This window comes from Cynocephalus volans, chromosome 5 (assembly GCF_027409185.1).
Source record: "Cynocephalus volans isolate mCynVol1 chromosome 5, mCynVol1.pri, whole genome shotgun sequence".
Classification (NCBI taxonomy): Eukaryota; Metazoa; Chordata; class Mammalia; order Dermoptera; family Cynocephalidae; genus Cynocephalus; species Cynocephalus volans.
In genome coordinates this window covers 7,606,297-7,626,021 of record NC_084464.1, presented here as the reverse complement: position 1 = coordinate 7,626,021, position 19,725 = coordinate 7,606,297, and the positions used below count along the sequence as shown (strand labels likewise).

General features: G+C 41.0%; 1 protein-coding gene and 2 pseudogenes across 1 annotated transcript in view; all 3 read right to left on the bottom strand.

The window, feature by feature from the left end:
* Positions 1–4,487, bottom strand: part of LOC134378246 (ras association domain-containing protein 3-like) — a 13,683-nt pseudogene extending 9,196 nt beyond the window's left edge.
* LOC134378245 (TLE family member 5-like) overlaps positions 1–11,622 on the bottom strand; it is a 24,393-nt gene extending 12,771 nt beyond the window's left edge. Inside the window, exons 1-3 of the mRNA XM_063097232.1 lie at positions 11,610–11,622; positions 5,426–5,573; positions 4,576–5,329 (exon numbers count right to left, since the gene is read on the bottom strand). Of these exons, the coding sequence (XP_062953302.1) occupies positions 4,579–5,329; positions 5,426–5,573; positions 11,610–11,622 (912 nt within the window). The 3' untranslated portion in view covers positions 4,576–4,578. The remainder of the gene's footprint in view (positions 1–4,575; positions 5,330–5,425; positions 5,574–11,609) is intronic.
* Positions 8,499–19,725, bottom strand: part of LOC134378243 (programmed cell death protein 7-like) — a 26,233-nt pseudogene continuing 15,006 nt past the window's right edge.

Genomic DNA, 19,725 nt, shown 5'->3' with positions numbered 1-19,725 from the left:
GTTAAACTATACTTAAACATAACTCCACCTATGTTCTTTGTCTGTAACTTTCTGGCCTGGAGAATAAATACAGAGACAGAACCCCAGCTCAGTGTTAATTTCCCAAAGGAGGAATGCCTCTCTCTTGAGGGTTCCGGGAAGTTAACCCCTTCAGGGTGTCTCTCTGCTCAGAGGAAATGGGCTTTGAGTAATCCTTTGCATCTCCGTCACCCAGAGGAAGAGAGGTGACAAATCCATGTGAGGCAAAGCAACAACTATAGCCCTGAACTTGTGTTTAGCTCAGGACTGGGAATATAACCTAATTATGAGTGCCAGAGAAAGGGGCATGCAGTTTTAATTCTAACAAGTTGGTCAAAGTGGCTCTCATTGAGAATGACCAAAAACTTGAAGAAGGTAAAGAAATTGGTAGTACAGATGTCTTGGGGAAGAGCATTTGAGGAAGAGTAAACAAAAAGTGCAAACACTTGGAGGAACATACTTAACGTGTTCCAGGGACAGCAAAGTCAGTGTGGCTGTAGTTGAAGGAGCAAGGGGAAAGAGTGGTAGAGGGTGAGGTTAGAAATGTATAAAGGGGATTCGAGTCAGATCATATAGGGCCATACAGGTCCCTGGAAGTCTTTAGTTTTTATTTGATTGACTTCAAAGACAGATGATTGGAAATAGGGAACTATGACCAGGACATCCCTGTATGGGAAGACTGATTCTTGGAAAGTTGAGATTTGAGAATTATGGTTGTTGACAAATTTTGATTATCATATACAATGTGCTATGCAATATACTGTGAGAACTACAAAAGTAAGATGAAATCCTTGCTTTGATGAGCTGACAGTCTAGTTGAAGAACTAAAGAATATGATAGAATGTTTAAACTGCGAAGAGCTTTAGGATGGTCTATAGATTTTCTTTAACCAAAGGAACTTGAGCCAAGAAAGGGAAAATGATTTACACGAGGTTATATAACTAGTTATTGGTTCAGGTAGCACTAGAAATAAGTTCTCTTAGATTCAAAGTCCAGTATAGCAATAGCATGGAGGAGCAGTTGAAGAAAAAACCACATTTATAAAGCACTTCTGCAAAATAGATAAGTGTTTGTCCCATTCACTTGCCTTTATGATTTCCAAAGATCTGCCCCATAATTTTGGAGAGAAGGAATGAAAAGCAAAGCTGATACCTATGTTGATTAGTAAACCTAGCAGATCGAAAGATAAAGAGCTTCTGTGTTTTAAGAAGAAAAGCACTCATAGTTTTCCATATAAAGACTGTATATTCTCTCTAACGAAAAGACTCTCCTGGAATTTCTCAAGGCTACAAACAAAAAGGATAAGGCAAGTAAATCATTAGCATATGTGTTGATAAAGCTAGCCTCTTTCAAATCAAAATCAAACACCACTGACTGGTAAAAAATAATATCCCCTGCCAAAAAGTCTTTTCACTGAAGTACTACATCTGACATACCCCAAGATAGAAAAACCAATATAATTCAAGCACATACTCCAAATGATCAACACTTCCAACTCAACCCGACCAAGGACATAGTACCCAAATAAGTATACAAGGTGATTACAATAATGCCATCATTATTTGTACAAGAGTACTTCAAAAAGTTTGTGGAAAAATGGAATTGAAAGATAATAGAAATCTTTCCATGAACTTTTTTTTTGAAGTACCCTCATATATATTAATAGGGAAAATAATCATCTTAAAAGATTTAAACTATTAACATGAATTAAAGTAGATTCTAATGTTAGAGTATTAATATCTATAGAACAAGCCCAATGTGAGAGTGTCAATATATAATCTTTGACCAGATTTTTACATAATCATTTGAACATAATTATCAAATTGACAATTTAAGATAAATAATTATAGACAAGTAACAGTAACACAAAAACATATTTATATCTTTACCAAAGATTTACTACTCACAAAAACTTTTCAGTTTCAAATATTTAAAAGCTAGAAAGTTCACAACATTAATATCTATATACAGTCTGGACAGTTGGCTCAGTTGGTTAGAGCACCACATTGTAGCACCAAGGTCAAGGGTTCAGATCCCCATACCAGTCAGCCACAAAAAATAATAATATCTATATAATCTCACTATATTAAGAATTTAAATTTTCAGTCCCATGATCCTCTATGGAGAACAGAGTAAATTAAATGGGCATAAACTATACACCTTCTAGGAAAAAACAAACAAACAAAAAACAACTAAAACAACTTGGTAACCCACTAAACTTCACTTAGAAACCCAATTTTTGGTCCCAGCTCTTCCACTTCACAGCTCTGGAACCTTAGGTGAGCTTTATTTTCATCTCTTGAATCTAACATTGCTGCTGAGAAACTCAAAATTAACTTAAGATGATGTGTGTACAAGCCCTTTTGATCTATAAATTACTATGCAAGCTTAAATATGAGTATCCTTTTTAGAAGACAATCTGTCAATATGTATCAAAAGCCCAAAACTGACACTAAGAATTTAATCAAAGCAGATAATAATACAAGTGCAGTGAGACGTATGTACAGTAGGTTCATATGATGAAGTTCTACGTAGCTATTAAATTTGATAAAGCAGATCTCTATTTTCAGACACAGGAAGGCAGATGATAGGATACCATGGAAAATAAACCTGTTTACGAAAAACTGCATAATATCAATGGACATATATTCATACAGAGATCTATAATGGATTGTTCAGCAAAATATTAACCCTGATATTCTCTGGGTGATGAAATTCAGGAAGGAATTTTAGTCTCTTCATGTTTTCTTCTTTCATTTTAATTTTTACAATGGACCTAGACCTTTTCCTCTAAAACATAAAGGCATTTACACTCATGCATGTACATAGACATACACAGACATACATACTGACAATATGTGGCTACTCTAATTTAACTTCCAGTTTATCTGAGCAAGGAAAAAGTTCTTTCTACCTAAAGAAAACATTGACTTGATTCTGTAATTTGGGGCAAGTTTCTCAATTTACTTATCTGATATAAAACCAAGGTGTGCTGGAAAAAGAGTAGGTTTTAGAGTTAAAACCTTGGTTGAAGTATGGCGACTTCATTTTTCTGTACTTCAATTTCCTCAAGTGTAAAACAGGAACATTAGTGTCCATCATATCACAAGATTGGTGAGGAACAAATAAATAATTCACGTGAAAAATACTTTCTAAACATACATTCCAAAATATTGCTAGTAGTAGTACTACACCCTTATGAACAATATATTGCAAAACAAAAAAATATATATAATGGTACAGGATGCCAAAACAATGAAAAGAGAAAAAAATCAGACTTTTCAAAATGAGAAGAAAATGAGTAAAGGGGGAATGTGTGAAGAAATATACAAAGACAGGAAAGAAAATGACCTTAAACTAATAAGAATTTCCATTTTTAAAAAACTGAATAAACAAATGAAGAGGAAATAGTTATGACTTGGCCAAATAGAGAATAAAAAATTTGACCAATATGCACCACATGAATGAGACCTAAAGTACTTAAAATATAAGTTTCCTAGAAAACTACCTTTCACACTTTTCTATGAATAAGATGAATGTGGTACTTGGCACCTGCCATCAAAGGAACTTACAGCTATTCTATAAAACATAAATAAGCATTATCATCATTTATTACCATATGTTTAAATGCCTACTAAACAAAGCACCATACTAGGCATAATAGGAATTCAAAGATATATGTGACATTATTTCTTGCTTTTAAAAAATTTACAATTTATTTAAGGAAGGCACTGAGTACCAACACAAACATAATCCCAGATCTAAGAACTGGGACACGCATGCAAAAATAGGAGAACAGAACTGTAACCCAGGAATAAGAGAGATGTTGAATCATCACACCTGTGTCTGAGTCGAATCAGGATTTTGGGCTTAAAATTCCAATCTTTTTAAAAAAATTTTTTTAGTACCCTCATCTTTATTTGGGAAGGGGAGAAGGGAAAGCTTGGGTCACCCACCCCCCTTCCCTGTTTGTTCCAGCTAACCTAGCTTCCCTTTGCCTCCTTTCGTGGGCGAGGGGGGGAGGACCAGGTGGGCACGCGGGCGTCAGGGACTAGTGGAGGTGGTGAGCGGGGTGGGTGGTGGGTCCCAGGGGGGGAGAGGCAGGGTGCCCAGGGTGGGAAAGGATGGCTAGCATCGTGTTTGCATGCAGTGCCAGGGTGGGAGGCTGTGGTGTGTGCCCCGAAGGGCCCAGCGAGCAGAGTGTCAGTTACACGTGTGCGGGAAAGTGCCAGGGGTGTTGGATTTCTCGAGGTTTTGCTCCCATCTCACCTGGTCTCCAATTTGCCCCTCCAGGCCTCAGCTTGCCTCCTCTGTGGGATGAGCAGGTATTCACCTATTCAGGCTGCACGGGGGGTGGGGGGGGGGGAGGCTGGGACTGGGTGGGTTTGGAGCAAAGCTAGGGGGTGGCTCACAAGCAGTTGTAGGGCCCCAGCAGGCGGCTTCCATAAATACTACCTGAGTTTAGCCATCCCCAGCTACACTGTCTTGCGCTCAACATTCCCTTCTCTCCGTGCCTCTGTCTCCCCTTTGTCCCCCCACCCTCCCCGCCCTGGCCACCTGCTAATCCGACTTCTTGCTGTCATCCTCCTGGTGGGCATCACCGTCGTGGCTGTTCTTGTCTTCCTTGGAGAGGTGGGCCTGGGAGCCCAGCACTGACAGCGAGAGGAGGCCGGTGCCCGCACTGACCGCCGGCAGCGAAGGGGGCTGCAGCCCCACGGGCAGGGGGGTCAGTGGCAGGGCCAGAGCCTGAAGCTGGGACAACTGGTGGGCTCGGAGCTGCTGTCGGATGATGGAGTTCAGCTCAGGAGCAGTGACCTGCTTAGTTCTCTCGAGGGCTCCCAAGACCTGCTGCTGGTGCTCTTGGGAGAGGAAGGGCAGGACCTGGGCACAAATCCCATTCAGCCTCTTGACGATTTCAGCCTGCTTGTGCATCACCATGTTTAGGCCGTAGGACATCTCACAGTACATCACATAGTGACGCTGCATCTCCGACTTCTGGCTGGCCAGCTTGTCGCATTGGAGCTTCAGGCTGTGATGCTGAGCCTGCAGCAGATGAAATTCATCTTTGATGCGGTCGCAGGAGTCGGAGGCGGTGAATTTCAGTTGCGGGGGTAGGTGCGACCAGCCCGAATGCCTGCTTTGTGGAAACAGCACGTCAGTCGCGGCGGGGGGCGCGGGCTGTGCCCCGGCTGTGCGCCCCGGCTCGGGCTGCTCCGGGCGCCGGGCGGCCGCGCCTTCGTCCCGGCGCCGATCGGCAGCTCCCGGGGCCGCCGCCGCCTCCCGCGCGCAGCCTCGCCCGCTCCCCGCGCCCCTCCCCGAGCGCCCGGCCCCGCCCGCTCCCCGCGTCCCCTCCCCGCGCGCCCGGCCCCGCCCCCTCCCCGCGCCCCCTCCCCGCGCGCTCGGCTACCGCGGCTCTTGTCTAATGGCGGCGACGCCGGCGGTGGCCGCGGCCGGGCTGCTGCTATTGCTGCTGCTATTGCTGCTGCGGAGGCTCCGGCTCCACCAAAATTCCAATTTTAAAAGAGAATAAAAGGCAGTTAAACTGTTAACATGAGCTAGAGATAAGGAAGACAGAGAGTTTGATACTGGGCTGGACAGGCCGATCAAATGGAAAGAGGGAAGCAAAGGCGATTTGTTCCTAACAGAAATTGTTCTAGGTAAAGAGAAAGGAATAAGGAAAACGAGACTTTCTAAAGATGTGTTTAAAACTACTAATAAATAGCTAGAACTGTTAGATCAAGATTCACTAAGTACGGAGATTTACATCCTAAAAATGAGGTGTCGTGGGGAGGGAGACAGGTTGAGTTAGGGTCCATAACCACAAGGGAAAAACTCAGCAGTTGTTTCAGCTGGAATCATACTAGATTCATTAACTTTAGGAAACACACTGTATTCCTGTTTTTAAAAAAATTACCGTGCACCACATACAGTTTACACTCGAACAATTCCTCACATGATGAAACAGCCTACACCGAGCTTACATGAGGCCGCTATACAAGGAGAGGCAACAGCTACGATTAAAATTCAGACTCTGGAGTCAGACTACCTTGGACAAGTTTCTTAAGTTCTCTGTACTTCAGTTTTGTCATGTGCAAAATGAATATAAACATTTTCTATCTCAGAAGATTTTTGTGAGGCTTAAATAGTTAGTACACGAAAAATACCCAGAATTGTGCCCGACGTGGAGTAATAGTATCAGCTGCTGCTGCTGACGCTGCTACTGCTGCTACTACTTGGGGTAAGCTATGAATAAAATAGAAAAGGAAAAGCTAGTGCCAAGGCCTCTTGTCTAGAAGAGAAACTCTTAGAGGAGGCATCTCCAATGTTTTATCGAGGAAGGGTTACTTTCCATTTCCCTGAAGTCTTGAATCACCTCGGGGAAAGTGGGGGCAGAATAGCAGTAATAATTCTCTTGAATTACTGTTGAATTAAAGAGAAGCCATCACTGCTGGCTGCATTTCCCTGCCTGCTGGGAAGCAAGAAACACAGGAAAAGAGAACAGTGACACCAGCAATTAGCTTGGATATCACCAGGAAGAACATGAAGATCTAAAGTTTGGCCCTTCACTCTCGGACAGTTAGAGCAGAAGTTACTAGGAGGTGGTAACCTGCATTAAAAGATGCCACAACCAGTCTGTCAGACACCATCAGAACTGACTCTCCTAACACACAAGGGACACTACAGAGAAACACAACCAACACTTCTCATAGCAATTTTTAAATTTGTGGGGCCATCTTTATGAAACTAAACTACTTTTCAGAGTGTTCCAAAATGTATTGTTTTCAAAAAAAGTCAACAGAATGCTTTTGAAACAAGTCAAAATAGCAATAGATCAGCTAAAGGTCATAATCTTACCAGAGCTAACTATATCAAGTTATATTTTCAACAACTAATGCCATTTAAAACCACTAATTAAGGGCTGAGCCCGTGGTGCACTCGGTAGCGTGCTGCGCTAGCAGCGCGGCGACGCTCCCGCCGCAGGTTCGGATCCTATATAGGAATGACCGGTGCACTCCCTGGCTGAGCGCCGGTCACGAAAAAAAAAAAAAAATAAAAAAAAAAATAAAACCACTAATTAAAACAAAAGTTAATAATAATTTGTCTTTGAAGATCATATGATCTAAGTTTTTCAGGATAAATGAAAGAATTTAAAACTTCTCTATCAAGAAACGAAGCATGCAGAATTCCTTAATGAAATACCAGCAATCTTAGTATAAACCAAGTTTACCCTGAGCATACTTTCTATTTGATCAGTCATCAAAACATAAACCAATTTCTGAGAATTATTTTACAAAAAAAAAAAAAGCATTTTAATTGATTTCCCAACATCTCTATTCCTTGCCAATTGTTTAGCAGATCAATCAATCATGACAGTCCTGCCAACCACCTCTCTACCTCTACCCCACCCATGATTATTTCAGGAACGGTCAGGTCCATGCCAACTTGGGCCACTGGAATCCAAGGAAAAGTTTTCTTGGGGATTTGGGGAAAGAACTTTCTGGCTCTAGGGACAGAGCCATTTAGAGCCAGTGTCTGCCACCCCCATAGTCATAAACAAGAAAGCAGAATTCCAACTTCTACTGGCAGCCGTCTTATAACTACAAGGAATCTAAGCCTTCCAATAACACCATTACTGTGGGTGGCAGAGCTGAGATGCAGAAACAAACTGGATTTTTGACTTCCTCTTATGTGAACTCTCAAGTCTCTCAAGTTTCCATATTATTTAAGCCAGTTTTATATTTGTACCTCAAAGTATCCTACTTTATATATTTTGTTTTCCAAGTCTATTACTACATACATAAGAATTTCACTCATGCTCATTTAAATAGTAAAAAAATTTATCCTAGTTTAAACAAGCTGTTTCACATGTCAGAATCTTACTAAAACAATTTACTGACAGTTAAAGAGTAGGAATATTCTGATAATTTTTAAACAAGTTCCATATATCATTCCCTTTAATATTTAGTAATAAAGAAGAAAACTGATAAAACATTATAGAAACATCAAACTCTCAATCTGACATAAAATCTTACTTTTATAGTCTTCTTAGTTATAGACAGCATTACATTTTAGGGCACAAAAAATTATGACTTGTTAGACCCTAAAATATTAGTCATATTCATACCATTTAAGTCACAATCAAAAGAAGAAAGGCAAATGCTTTTTATATGGTTGAGTTTCGCTTTTTCAAAAATTTTTAGAATTTGCTGTCAATTAGCCATATAGAAAAGATTAATTGCAACCTATAGATAAGCCAAAACTATTTACTTAAATCATTTAGTATATTTCCAACCTTACCAGGCAGGATACACTGCTAAATACAAATGACCATGTTTCTAAAAAGCAGTGATGGAAATAAACAATGACAACAGCAAAGAGACAAGAAGGTAATAAAAGAACAGAAAAAGTAGAAAATACAAACTGGAATAACTAGTTTGTGAAAAGTGGAAAAGAATGAAGGAAAACAGAAAACCACTCAAATGTCTTTATAAAAAATTCAAAATCTCTGACACATTTGTAGATCAGGTACTATATAAGGCAGATCAATCTTTTTCTCAAGACCACTTTAGGATGCATTTAAAATTATAGAGAAGCCATGTTTTCCAAATGAATTTAGCGTGTTTTACAAACATATCAGGTGAGCATTATTTCACACACCTTTGGTAATGTTATGGTAGGTATTTTCAAGATTAACTCATACCATAAATACACTACAGAATAAATTTAAATCGCAGCTGAAAAAATAATATATCCATTTGAGTATCCATTCTGCATAATGTATCCATTCTGGAAAGAGGACTTGGTTGGGCCTGGAAAGAATGCAAACGGGCAAAATTTACTACATATAGGACAACAAAAGATAACCTCTTTTGTGACGAAGAGGCTCCCTGTAACCTACAATCACTCCTTGCCAGTGGACAAAGCTGACCACAGCTGTAGTTCAAATAGGCCATAAGTACAGCAGGCGGGGCTGGTGGAGTCAGGAATGCATGTGACTTCCTACCTAAAATTAGCCATGCCCATTTCACCACAACTGGGTTGGGCCCCTCTATTTTAAGGTGTGCAGCTCTAAATTTTTCAAGAGTATGTAATTGCTCCCTAGTTTCTGGAGCTAAGATTGTCAGCAGACTTTCCACCAAGGCTTAAGGATGGCCAACTAGTCTCCGCAAAACCCCACACTTAATCATCATGCTGTCGCCTAAGTAACTGCAAGCAAAGTCATACACAGGAGATATCCATGAAGAGGTGCCATAGAAGGACATGTTAAAAGGAAATAAGCAAGAAGAGAGATTCCTTATTCTTTTCTGCTACCCCTCCCCCCACATACTGATGCACATATACATTAAAACAAAAATGGGAGGAAAAAACTGACAAAAATCACAATACTAAAGTACTCTCCCATCTTTTCAGGAAATTGTACTGAACTGACTCTGAAACCCTTCCAAGTAATGTCCCACTATTGTTTATCTCCCTCTGAAAGTGCCGTGCTACTGGAGTAGATCCAACAGAAGGTGCTACTCAGTCTACATTCTGCATTCTTGGAAACACTGGAAGGGAACTGGTGTAGCTGCCGTTGGTACTGGCAGGGGGATATATAATGTTTTTTAAAAAGAGCTAAATTTTCAAACACAAATGAAAGAAAATGAAAAGACATGCCCTTTCAACAAAACTAGCGATAAGTTTACCAATGATGGTAAACTTGACTTGTAAGTTATACAGGCTTACCACATACCTGAAATTCAAGCTGCACAGATAACATTCATGATTTCTAAAACCCCAGGCAAAGACCTAGCATCTATTTTATTACCAGCAACTAGAGACACTCTATGAAGCATACATATTTAGTACTATTATTTCCTGATACTATCATGTTCCAACAGTCCACAATATTAACACTTGTTTTGACACTCGATTAATTATTTTAAGAATTAACAGAACACACACCTTCAGCTTCAGAGGCATGACATTTCACTTTCAATACCAAGTCAAAGGTTCTTTCTGGATTTTCCCTAAAAGAAAAAAAAAAAAAAACTTTGTTATATTTATTTCCTATAACAAATAAACATCTATTTAAAGTTTATATTTTCTTTATCCTAAAACTAATCTTGTTCTTATCTCAATATATTCCATGTAATTATATGACTACAGTACAGCAGAAATAACAGTGCAAGCATTTTTTCAGTTTAGCAACTTAAGAGAGCTGAGAGTTCTAAGACAGAGCAAAGCATTTAACCTCTGAGACTGTTTTCTCACCTATGAAGTGCCTTGTCCACTTCACAGAAAACTGTGAGAATTATAAATCAAGTAATAGATGTGCAAGTACTTTATAAAGTATATTAAGTGCTGTATAAATGCAAAACATTGCTTTCACCTTATTGAATCAAAATTGGAAAGTCAGTGTGTCACTAAGTGTCTTTATAACCGGCCTACAAAGCTTTGCACAGACTGTCCGGGCTTTTTTCAAAGGACTTGCAATATAAGTGTAAATGATGAGGACTTGTTCCATCTGCCATGTTCTAGATCACCGTGGAACATTTATAACGCGCCATGAATGTGATACTTTGCATATACTTTTCTTAAGATGTATCTACTCTACTTGAGCGTGTTTAATGTAACAAATTATTGGTAGACTCCCAGGCTAACAAAAAAAGACTCGTCAATTACTTTGGGGAAATTGGACATCGGCCTCCATATTAGATTTCTGCAGTAGGAGCCATAAGGTTGCCTTCTTCATTCAGAAGTTATTGACTTTTTTACTAACTTTCCACACGTTGAACCTATTCACGGGTTAAATTTTTAAAAGTGAATTGAAATCTATTCAGACACGTTTTTCAAAACATAGTTCTGTTTTAATCTCTCTTTCCATCAGAAGATATAAGAAAAGCAAAGTCTGATACCACACTGTTCAAAGTGTTAATATATTTCAGTTATTCCTGATAACAAGACCACAGTGTCTTTTTATATTGGCTGTTTTTAATACATACTTCCTTCCAGAAATTAATGCTAGCTCTGACTTCTAAGTAAACATTGTTTTTTAAAATTTTATTACAAAACCGATCTGGAACATATGAAATGACAAACCATATAAATTAGTTTGCAAATACACATTTCTTCAGCCCTCCCACTATTAACTTGCTTCAGTGGAAATAATCTGGTCCCAGGTGACTTCCTCCCTCATAATACAATTAATGTCAAAAAGTATACTTTTTTACTCACTCACCCTGCCGACCATGATGTCAAATAGTAAAGAAGATAATTCTAAATCACATAATTTTCCTATTTTCCTAATATTCTTTAGAATCTCCCTTAGGTGTGAAAGTTAAATATCGATTCGGTTTTACTTCTGTACAATTTAAAAGGCCGTTCACAGTGGTACAAACATACGTTACAGTCATGAATTTAAACCTGGGGGTGGAGGAGGAGGAAGGGGAGGCAATGGAAGAAAGAATTCTTTCCAAAGTCAGTTTCAGGAGAAAAATATAAAACTCACGCCTCTAAGATACCTAGACCCAAAACCACCACCAACATTCAAACTGCTTTCCCCTCATCTCCTGCAGTAAACAGCTCGCGATGTCTACACGTGGACGCACATGAAGACACCATGTCGCCGGACGCCGTCTTGCCAGCACCGTGGCACACACGGCGCCTGTACAAGCAGCGCGGAGGCCAATTTAATTTAAGAACAAGCAGCAGAATAAAACATCCGCGACAAAACTGACAACTACACCGAAAAAGCGGTTGTCTCAACGCTACGAAAGCGTTTCAAATAAGACCCGCGTAACCTCAGCGCAGACTCGCTCCCGGACACCACGCACACGTACAGACAACCGGACGAGTCACAGCTGACACTCGGGGACAACGACGAACCCGCGGCGGGCGGCGTCAGGGGCAGCTCGGCCTCCGCCTCTCTCCGGGAGGAGCCGCGCAGACCCCGCGGGGCCGGGGACGCGGGGCCGGCCAGGCTTTGCGGCCTAGCGCTGTCCCGCCGCCGGCCCGGGGTTTGGGGGGTCGGGCCGTACCCCCCGCCCGCTGACCCCACTCACTTGGTCCTGCAGTCCACGGTCACATGTCGGGGTGGGGCCGCCTGTCCCGTCGCCAGCGGCTGGAGGGTCGCGCCGCCCCCGCCCACTAGGCAGGAGCTGCTCACGGCGGCGGCGGCGGCGGGCCCATGTCCGCGGCGCCCCCGGAGCTTGCCCGCCTCGCCTCCCACCCCACCCCCAGAGCCTTTCTGTGACAGCAGCAGCCGCCTGTCCTATGTGTCTGTGCTCCCGGACTTCGTTGGAGTACCTGATGCATATGCTCTAGCTGGTCATAAAGGTTACCAGTGCTCTTGAGCAAAGTTCAGCTCCTTTGCCTAAGCGAATACAATTTTAATCATTAGCGACCCCATAGTTCCTGCACTCATGGAGCTCATAGTCTAGTTGATGGAGACGGACAATAAACATACACAACAAAATTTCTGACAGTAATGAGTGGTAAGAGGAAAATAAACAGAATACTGATGCAGAGTGGTGAGTGGACGGCTACTTCAGCTAGGACAGACAGGGCAGCCTCTCAAAGGTGAAAATATTTGAACTGCAACTGCAATGATGAGAAGTCAGCAGCTGTGTGAAAATATAGGGAATGAGACTTCCTGGCCGAGAACAGGTCATACACAGTCTCTGAGGCTGCAACAAGCTCAGCACATTCAAGAAAAGCCAGGGCGACTAGTAGCAGTAGTAGGACATAAGGTCAGAGGGGCAGGCCCAGGCCAGATTGTGAAGGGCTTCTACAAGCCGTGGTGTTATGGGTCAATTGTGTCCCCCAAAAGTTCCTGTGTTGGAAATTTGATCCCAGCTGTAACAGTATTAAGAGGGTGGGAAATCCAATTACGGTATTTGAAAGGTGGGACGTTTAAGAGGTGATTGGATCATGAGGACTGTGCCTTTGTGAGTGGATGGATCCATTCATGGAATAATGAATTATCATGGACGTGGGCCGATGACTTTACGAGGAGAATATGAGAGAGCTCCTTCTATCCTCCCGCCATGTGATACCCTGAGTTGCCACAGGAGCCTGTATAGAGTTCCCACTCAAAAGAAGGCCCTCCCACAAAAAATGGTTCCATTGTATAATATTAAATATACTAATTATCCTGATTTGAGCACTACATATTGCACACAGGTAATGATATTCAACTCTGTACCCCACAGATATGGACAATCAACTGTGTTACAGTAAAAAGAAAAAAAGAAGGCCCTCACCAGATGCACTCTCAGGACCATGGACTTGCCAGCCTCTAAAACTGTAGGAAATAAATGTTATTTGTTTATAAATTACCCAGTTTCAGATAGTCTGTTATATGCAACAGAAATGGACAAGTACACATGGTAAAGACTCTATTTTATTCTACTTGCTTATAGAAAGCTATTAAAGGAAAATAAACATAGGGGCACAGTAGGGGGTTAAGGAAGACCTTTATGAGGCTGCTTTCGTAATCCAGCAGAAATGATAATGCTCTGGATTACAGCTCCAGTGAAAAATGATAGGAAGTTGTCATGTTTCAAATACATGTTTCAAATTCACTGTTTAGAATTACCAATGGATTGGATGTGAATAGGAGAAAATGACTACCAGCTTTTTGGCCATTTGATAAGGGACAGAGGTAAGGATATATGTGTGGGTATGGGGTGAGGAAGGAACCAAAAGTACTTCCTTAAATGTTAAAATGTTGAGATACCTTAGACACCGAAGTGAAGATGTGACCTAGGCAGTTGTCTACCAAGGAAACCAGACTGGCAAACTTGCATAGTATAAACTACATAGTCTATCCTATGAATTATAGATGGTATAATTATTACCATCATAATATCCAGGCATTGTAGGCAGACAACTAAAATTTACGAGGCATGATTTCAGCCCACTGGTGCACTAGGAGTCCATTGATTAGGAAAGCTTTTCAGAGTCAGGTTATCATGAAGACTTCATCATCCTCCCCTAGTTTTCTCTAATGATTCATTGCCACAGCAGACCTTATACAAAAGTAAAAGATAGAGTCCTATTATTTTGGTAATATGTATCAAAAACCTAAAATGCATAGCAAGAAGAGCATGCATAAATTCAACCAAAACAAGAGGAAAGCAGTATCCTTGCACTCACCTTGAAGGCATGAAGATGATCTCTGATTGCTTCACATTCTGTGACACTGATTCAGGGGTAATACAGGGGAGCCTGGCAGCTTATTGAGGCTGGGACAGATTCTACAGAATCACTGAAATGACTTGTAAGAGCACCTCAGCATAACCTGGAATCAGACTTAAGTCCATGAACAGAAGAGCAGAAATCCCCCCACTGTAATGGGCTCCACTGGTTACAATCTTCCTGCAAGAAGCCCAGAGTGGACTATAGCAGAGCTTTTGCTGACACACTTTGCCCTAGGCTATTCAGTCAGATTCAGGCATGCAGCTAATTAAGGTGGTAGGACAGAAGCTTCCAAGGCTGAGACCCTGCATTTAGTTTGTTTGGCAAGCACAGAATCAAGTTCAAGTGGTAAGTGTATAAACAGAATTACATGCTACCAAATACTAAGGCATGCATAGATGAAACTCAAGCCATCATAAAAGAGGGCAGTAATATTTCACAGCACCTTCACTATGTTTCTCTTCTCACCTTTCAATAAAAGAATTCAAAGCACAAAAAAAATAAGTAATGATGAAATGTCAAGAAGTCTCTAATGACAAGTTAAACTACTCCTAGGCATCACTGCACCACCATGTACTACAATGCCCCCACAAACCCCTCTCAGCAAAGACTCTCATGAGTTTACTTGAATTGTATCACCAAACTTAATCACTCTGGAATCTAAATATAAGAAACCTGGCCCTTTTAGGCCCCAATTACTGTTCTCCCTAATTTCCCAAAGCAGCCAGAATGCGTCACCCGTAAAGTGTGTAAAGCAAGAGAGTGATGTCAGCAATATGGCACAATAGGACTTTCCAGGGCTCATTTCTTCTCAGAACTATCAATTTGAACAACCATCCATACACAAAAACACCTTCACAAGAGCTAAGTGAGAGATTATGGAGCATAGAAATAAGAAAAGATACCTTGAAGAGTATAGAAAGGACAGTTTCACATTACCTGTGTCACTCCCACCACCAAGCCTGCAGAGAGCAACTCAGATAGAGACACCCTCCACGTGAGGGAAGGAGAGTAAAATGAGCACTCAACTTTGCTGCACACCTCAGTACAGGCCCCCCCCACTGTACCTGGTGTCATGCTAGATGCCCAGGATCCAGTCACCAGGCTGGCCTCCACTGCTTCAGGTTGCAGGACAGCCCCAGCAAGAGACAAGCTCCCACTGCCCCAGACCCTGGGCTTCAGGCACACCCCAGCACCAGGCCCACCCAGTAGACTCAATCTCTAGGCCTGACCCCATGGCCTCAGTTTCATACTGCCTGCAGCCTGCAGTTCAGCCCCTGAGATAGAAGCTCCATGCCAGCTCTGCAACAGGCCAGCCCCTGTGGCCCCAGGCTCCAGGCCTGTCCCAAGTTCCAGACCAGCCTAGAGAGCTAGGTTGGCCCACATAGCCCCAGCCTTCAGGCCCACCCAAGCATCAAGTTGACATCCCCAACTTATGACACTAGGCCATCACCTACAGACAGGTTCCAGACTTACCCAGTGTCAGGCTGGTCCCTGCAGCCTCATCCTCCAGGATAGGCCTTACAACCCCACACTACCAGACACAGGGTTCAGGCTCTCCCAGTAGACTCTAGTACTAGACCAGCTCCCATGGATCCAGGCTCCAGGACCACCCCAATGGACCAAAGTTCCAGGCCATCCCTCGCAGACATAGCCTCCAGACCAGCACCCACACACCCAGACTAGCCCTGCAGATCCAGGCTCCAGGTTGGTCCCCGTGGCACCTAGAACTAGTGGACCCAAGGTACAGGCCCAACCTGGAAGGCCCTGGTACGAGGCTAGCACCCCTGGACTGAGACTCCAGGACCATCCCTAGAGACCCAGTCTCCAGGCACTTTTTCATATACTCGATGACCATTTAAAAAATAGTGTTTATATGCAGTAGAAATCAAGCTATTATTAGTTTAAAATAGACTTTTATAACTATAAGATATTTATGTAAGCCTTATGGTAACCACAAAGAAAAAAAAATAGTAAACACGCAAAACACAGAGAGAAAGGAATCAAAGCATGCCACTACAGAAAATCATCAAATCATGAAGGAAGATAGCAAGAGAAAGAAACAACAAAACAGTCCAAAAACAATAAACAAGAATGGAAATAGTAAATCCTTACCTATCAATAATTACTTTAAAAATAAATGGATCAAATTCTCCAATTAAAAGTCGCAGAATGGCTGAATGAATAGAAAAAAAAACTAGGTCTAACCATCTGATGCCTAAAAAAGACACAGTTTAGCTTTATGGACACACAGGCTAAAAGTGACGGAATGGAAAAAGATATTTCATGAAAAGGATAACCAAAAGAGAGCATGAGTGGCTGGCTATATATATATCAGACAACACAGACTTTAAATAAAAAAATGTAATAAGAGACCAAGAATGTCATTATATAATGATAAAGGGATCAATTTATCAAGCGGATATAACAATTGTAAATATATGTGCACCCAACATTGGAGCACCTAAGTATATAAAGTAAAGATTAACAGAATTGAAGGGAGAAACAGAGAACAACAGTAGTAGTAGAGGACCTCAATATCCCCACTTTCAACAATGGACAGATCATCCAGACAGAAAGTCAGTAAAGAAACAGACCTGAACAACACTTTAGACTAAACAGACCTAACTGACATTATATATGAGCATTCCATCCAACAATAATAGAAAACGCATTCTTTTTGAGGGCACATGCAATATTCTCTAGGATAGATCATATGTTAGGTTACAAAACAATTCTTGGCAAATTTATGAATATTAAATTATATCAAGTATCCTTTCTGACCGCAATGAAACTAGAAATCAATAACAGGAGGAAAATTGGAAAATTCACAAATATGTGGAAATTAAACAACACAGTCCTGAACATGCAATGAATAAAAGAGAAGGTCAAAAGGGAATCAAAAAATATCTTGAAACAAATGAAAATGGAAACACAACATATCAAAGCTTATTTTTAAAAATAATTTATTTTATTTATTGAATCAAAATTGATTATACATATTTTGGGGGTTTAACATTGAGATATGTTGATTAAATCAGTATTACTAGCATATATATTGTTACAAATCTTAATTATTCTTTATGCCCCTTCTCCAACCTCTCCCCTTCCCCTATTCCCTCCCCCCCAATTGCCCTAGATTTCTTTTCTCCTTCTGAAAGAATCATGGTTACTCTGTTAACTTGTTGTCTAGATGATCTGTCCAATGCTAAGAGATGTGATCAGGTCCCCCAATATTATAATAGAGCAGATGCTTCTTCTGTCACTCTGAAATGGGTTTTATGGAAAGAGACATCCTCTTCTTTTGTTTGTCTCTGCTGGTGACTCTTCTTGTGCGAATGCACTCCAGTGGTTGGCGGACCATCTGCGAGGCAGCTGTGGTGTCTATCCGCTTTTGCAACAACTCTGGTTATTGTGGTGGCTGTGGTGGGCCACCCACATGGGGGTGCTGTTTTTGGTATGCTCCTTGGCACTGGCAGTACACCTGGCTGTGGGGTGTGTTTGGTCCCCTTCTCCATGCCTCTGGTCCCTGGGCGGAGCCTAAGGCACTGCTGCCATGTGCCTGGTTGTGGGAGAGGGGTCCAGTTCCCTTCTCCATGTCCCAGGTCCCTGGGTGGGCCCCGAGGTACAGCCACAGTGTGCCTGTTTGTGGGAGGCAGTTCAGTCCCCATCACCATGTCCCAGGTCCCTGGGCGGGCCCCAAGGTGCTGGCGTGGTGTGACTGGTTGTGGGAGGATGGTCTGGTCCCCTTCTCCACATATCAAAACTTATGTGATGCAGCAAAAGCAGTTCTAAAACTAAAGTTTACAACTATAAATGCCTATATTATGAAAAAAAAAAAGATCTCAAATAAACAACTTAATTTACACCTCAGGAAGCTAGAAAAAGAAGAATAAATTAATCCCAAAGCTAGCAGAAGGAAGAAATTAATAAAGATCAGAGCATAAATAAATAAAATAGAGACTAGAAAAGTAATAGAAAAGATCAATTAAATTGAGTTGTTTTTTGAAATTAACAAAACTTTAGCTGGACTAACTTAAAAAAATGACAAATAAATAATATTATAGATAAAAAAGGACATATTATAACTGATACTATAGAAATGTAAAGGATCATAGGAGACCAATAGGAAAAATTATATGCCAACAAATTGTATAGCCTAGAAGAAATGGATAACATACAACCTACCAGGACTGAGTCATAAAGAAACAGAAAATCTAAAATGACCAATAATGAGTAAGAAGATTGAATTAGTAATGAGAAATCTCCCATCAAAGAAAAGCCCAGTACTTGATGGCTTTCCCTGTGAATTCTACCAAATATTCAAGAATTAATGTCAATCCTTCTCAAACTCTTTCATACTCAGTCCAGCACTTACCAGACCAGCACTTACTCTGATACTAAAGCCAGACAAGGACACTACAAGAAAAGGAAATTATAGGCTAATATCTTGATGAACATAGATGCAAAAAACCTCAACAAAATACTAGTAAATCAAATTCAACAAAAAATTTAAAGGATTATACACCGTGATAAAATGGGATTTACGCCTGGGATGCAAGGGTAGTTTTATACAAATCAATATATGTGATACACTACATTAACACAATTGTATTAGTCCTTTTTCTGTTGCTTTTAACAGAATAACTGTAACAGGGTAATTTATAAGAAAATGAAATTTATTTCTTACCGTTTTGGAGGCTGGGAAGCCCAAGTCCAGGGGGCATTTGGTGAAGGCCTTCTTCTTGGCAGGAACTCTCTACAGAGTCCAGTGGCAGTGCAGGCAATCACATGGCAAGAAGGGCAAGAGCATTTTTATGTGCTCTTTTTATAAAACCACCACTCCACACCCATGATAATGATAATCCATTAATCCATTCATGAGGGCAGAGACTTCACAATCCAATCACCTCCTAAAAGCCCCACCTTTCAACACTGTCACACTGGGGATCAGTCTTCCACATGAGCTTTGGTGGGGACAAACATTCAAACCATATCAATGATGAAAAATAAAAATTATATGATCATCTCAATATACGGAGAAAAAGCATTTGACAAAATTCAGCACCCTAGGGCTAGCTGGTTAGCTCACTTGGTTAGAGCACAGTGCTGATAACACCAAGCTCCAGGTTTTAATCCCTGTACTGCCCAGCCACAAAATAAATAAATAAATAAATAAATAAATAAGTAAGTAAATAAATTCAATGCTTTTTTATGATAAAAAACTCTCAACAAATTATGTATAGAAGGAATGTACCTCAACATAATAAACACCATATGTGACAAGCTCATAGCTAACATCATACCCAGTGGTGAAAATTTAAAGCTTTTCCTCTAAGATCAGGAACAAGGCATAGGTGCCCATTCTCACCACTTCTATTCAAAATAGTACTGGTAGTCCTCGCCAGAGCAATTAGGCAAGAAAAAGAAGTAAAGGCACCCAAATCAAAATGCAAGAAGTATAATTGACATTGTTTGCAATGACATGACATTATATATGGAAAACCCTAAAAATTCCATTGTCTC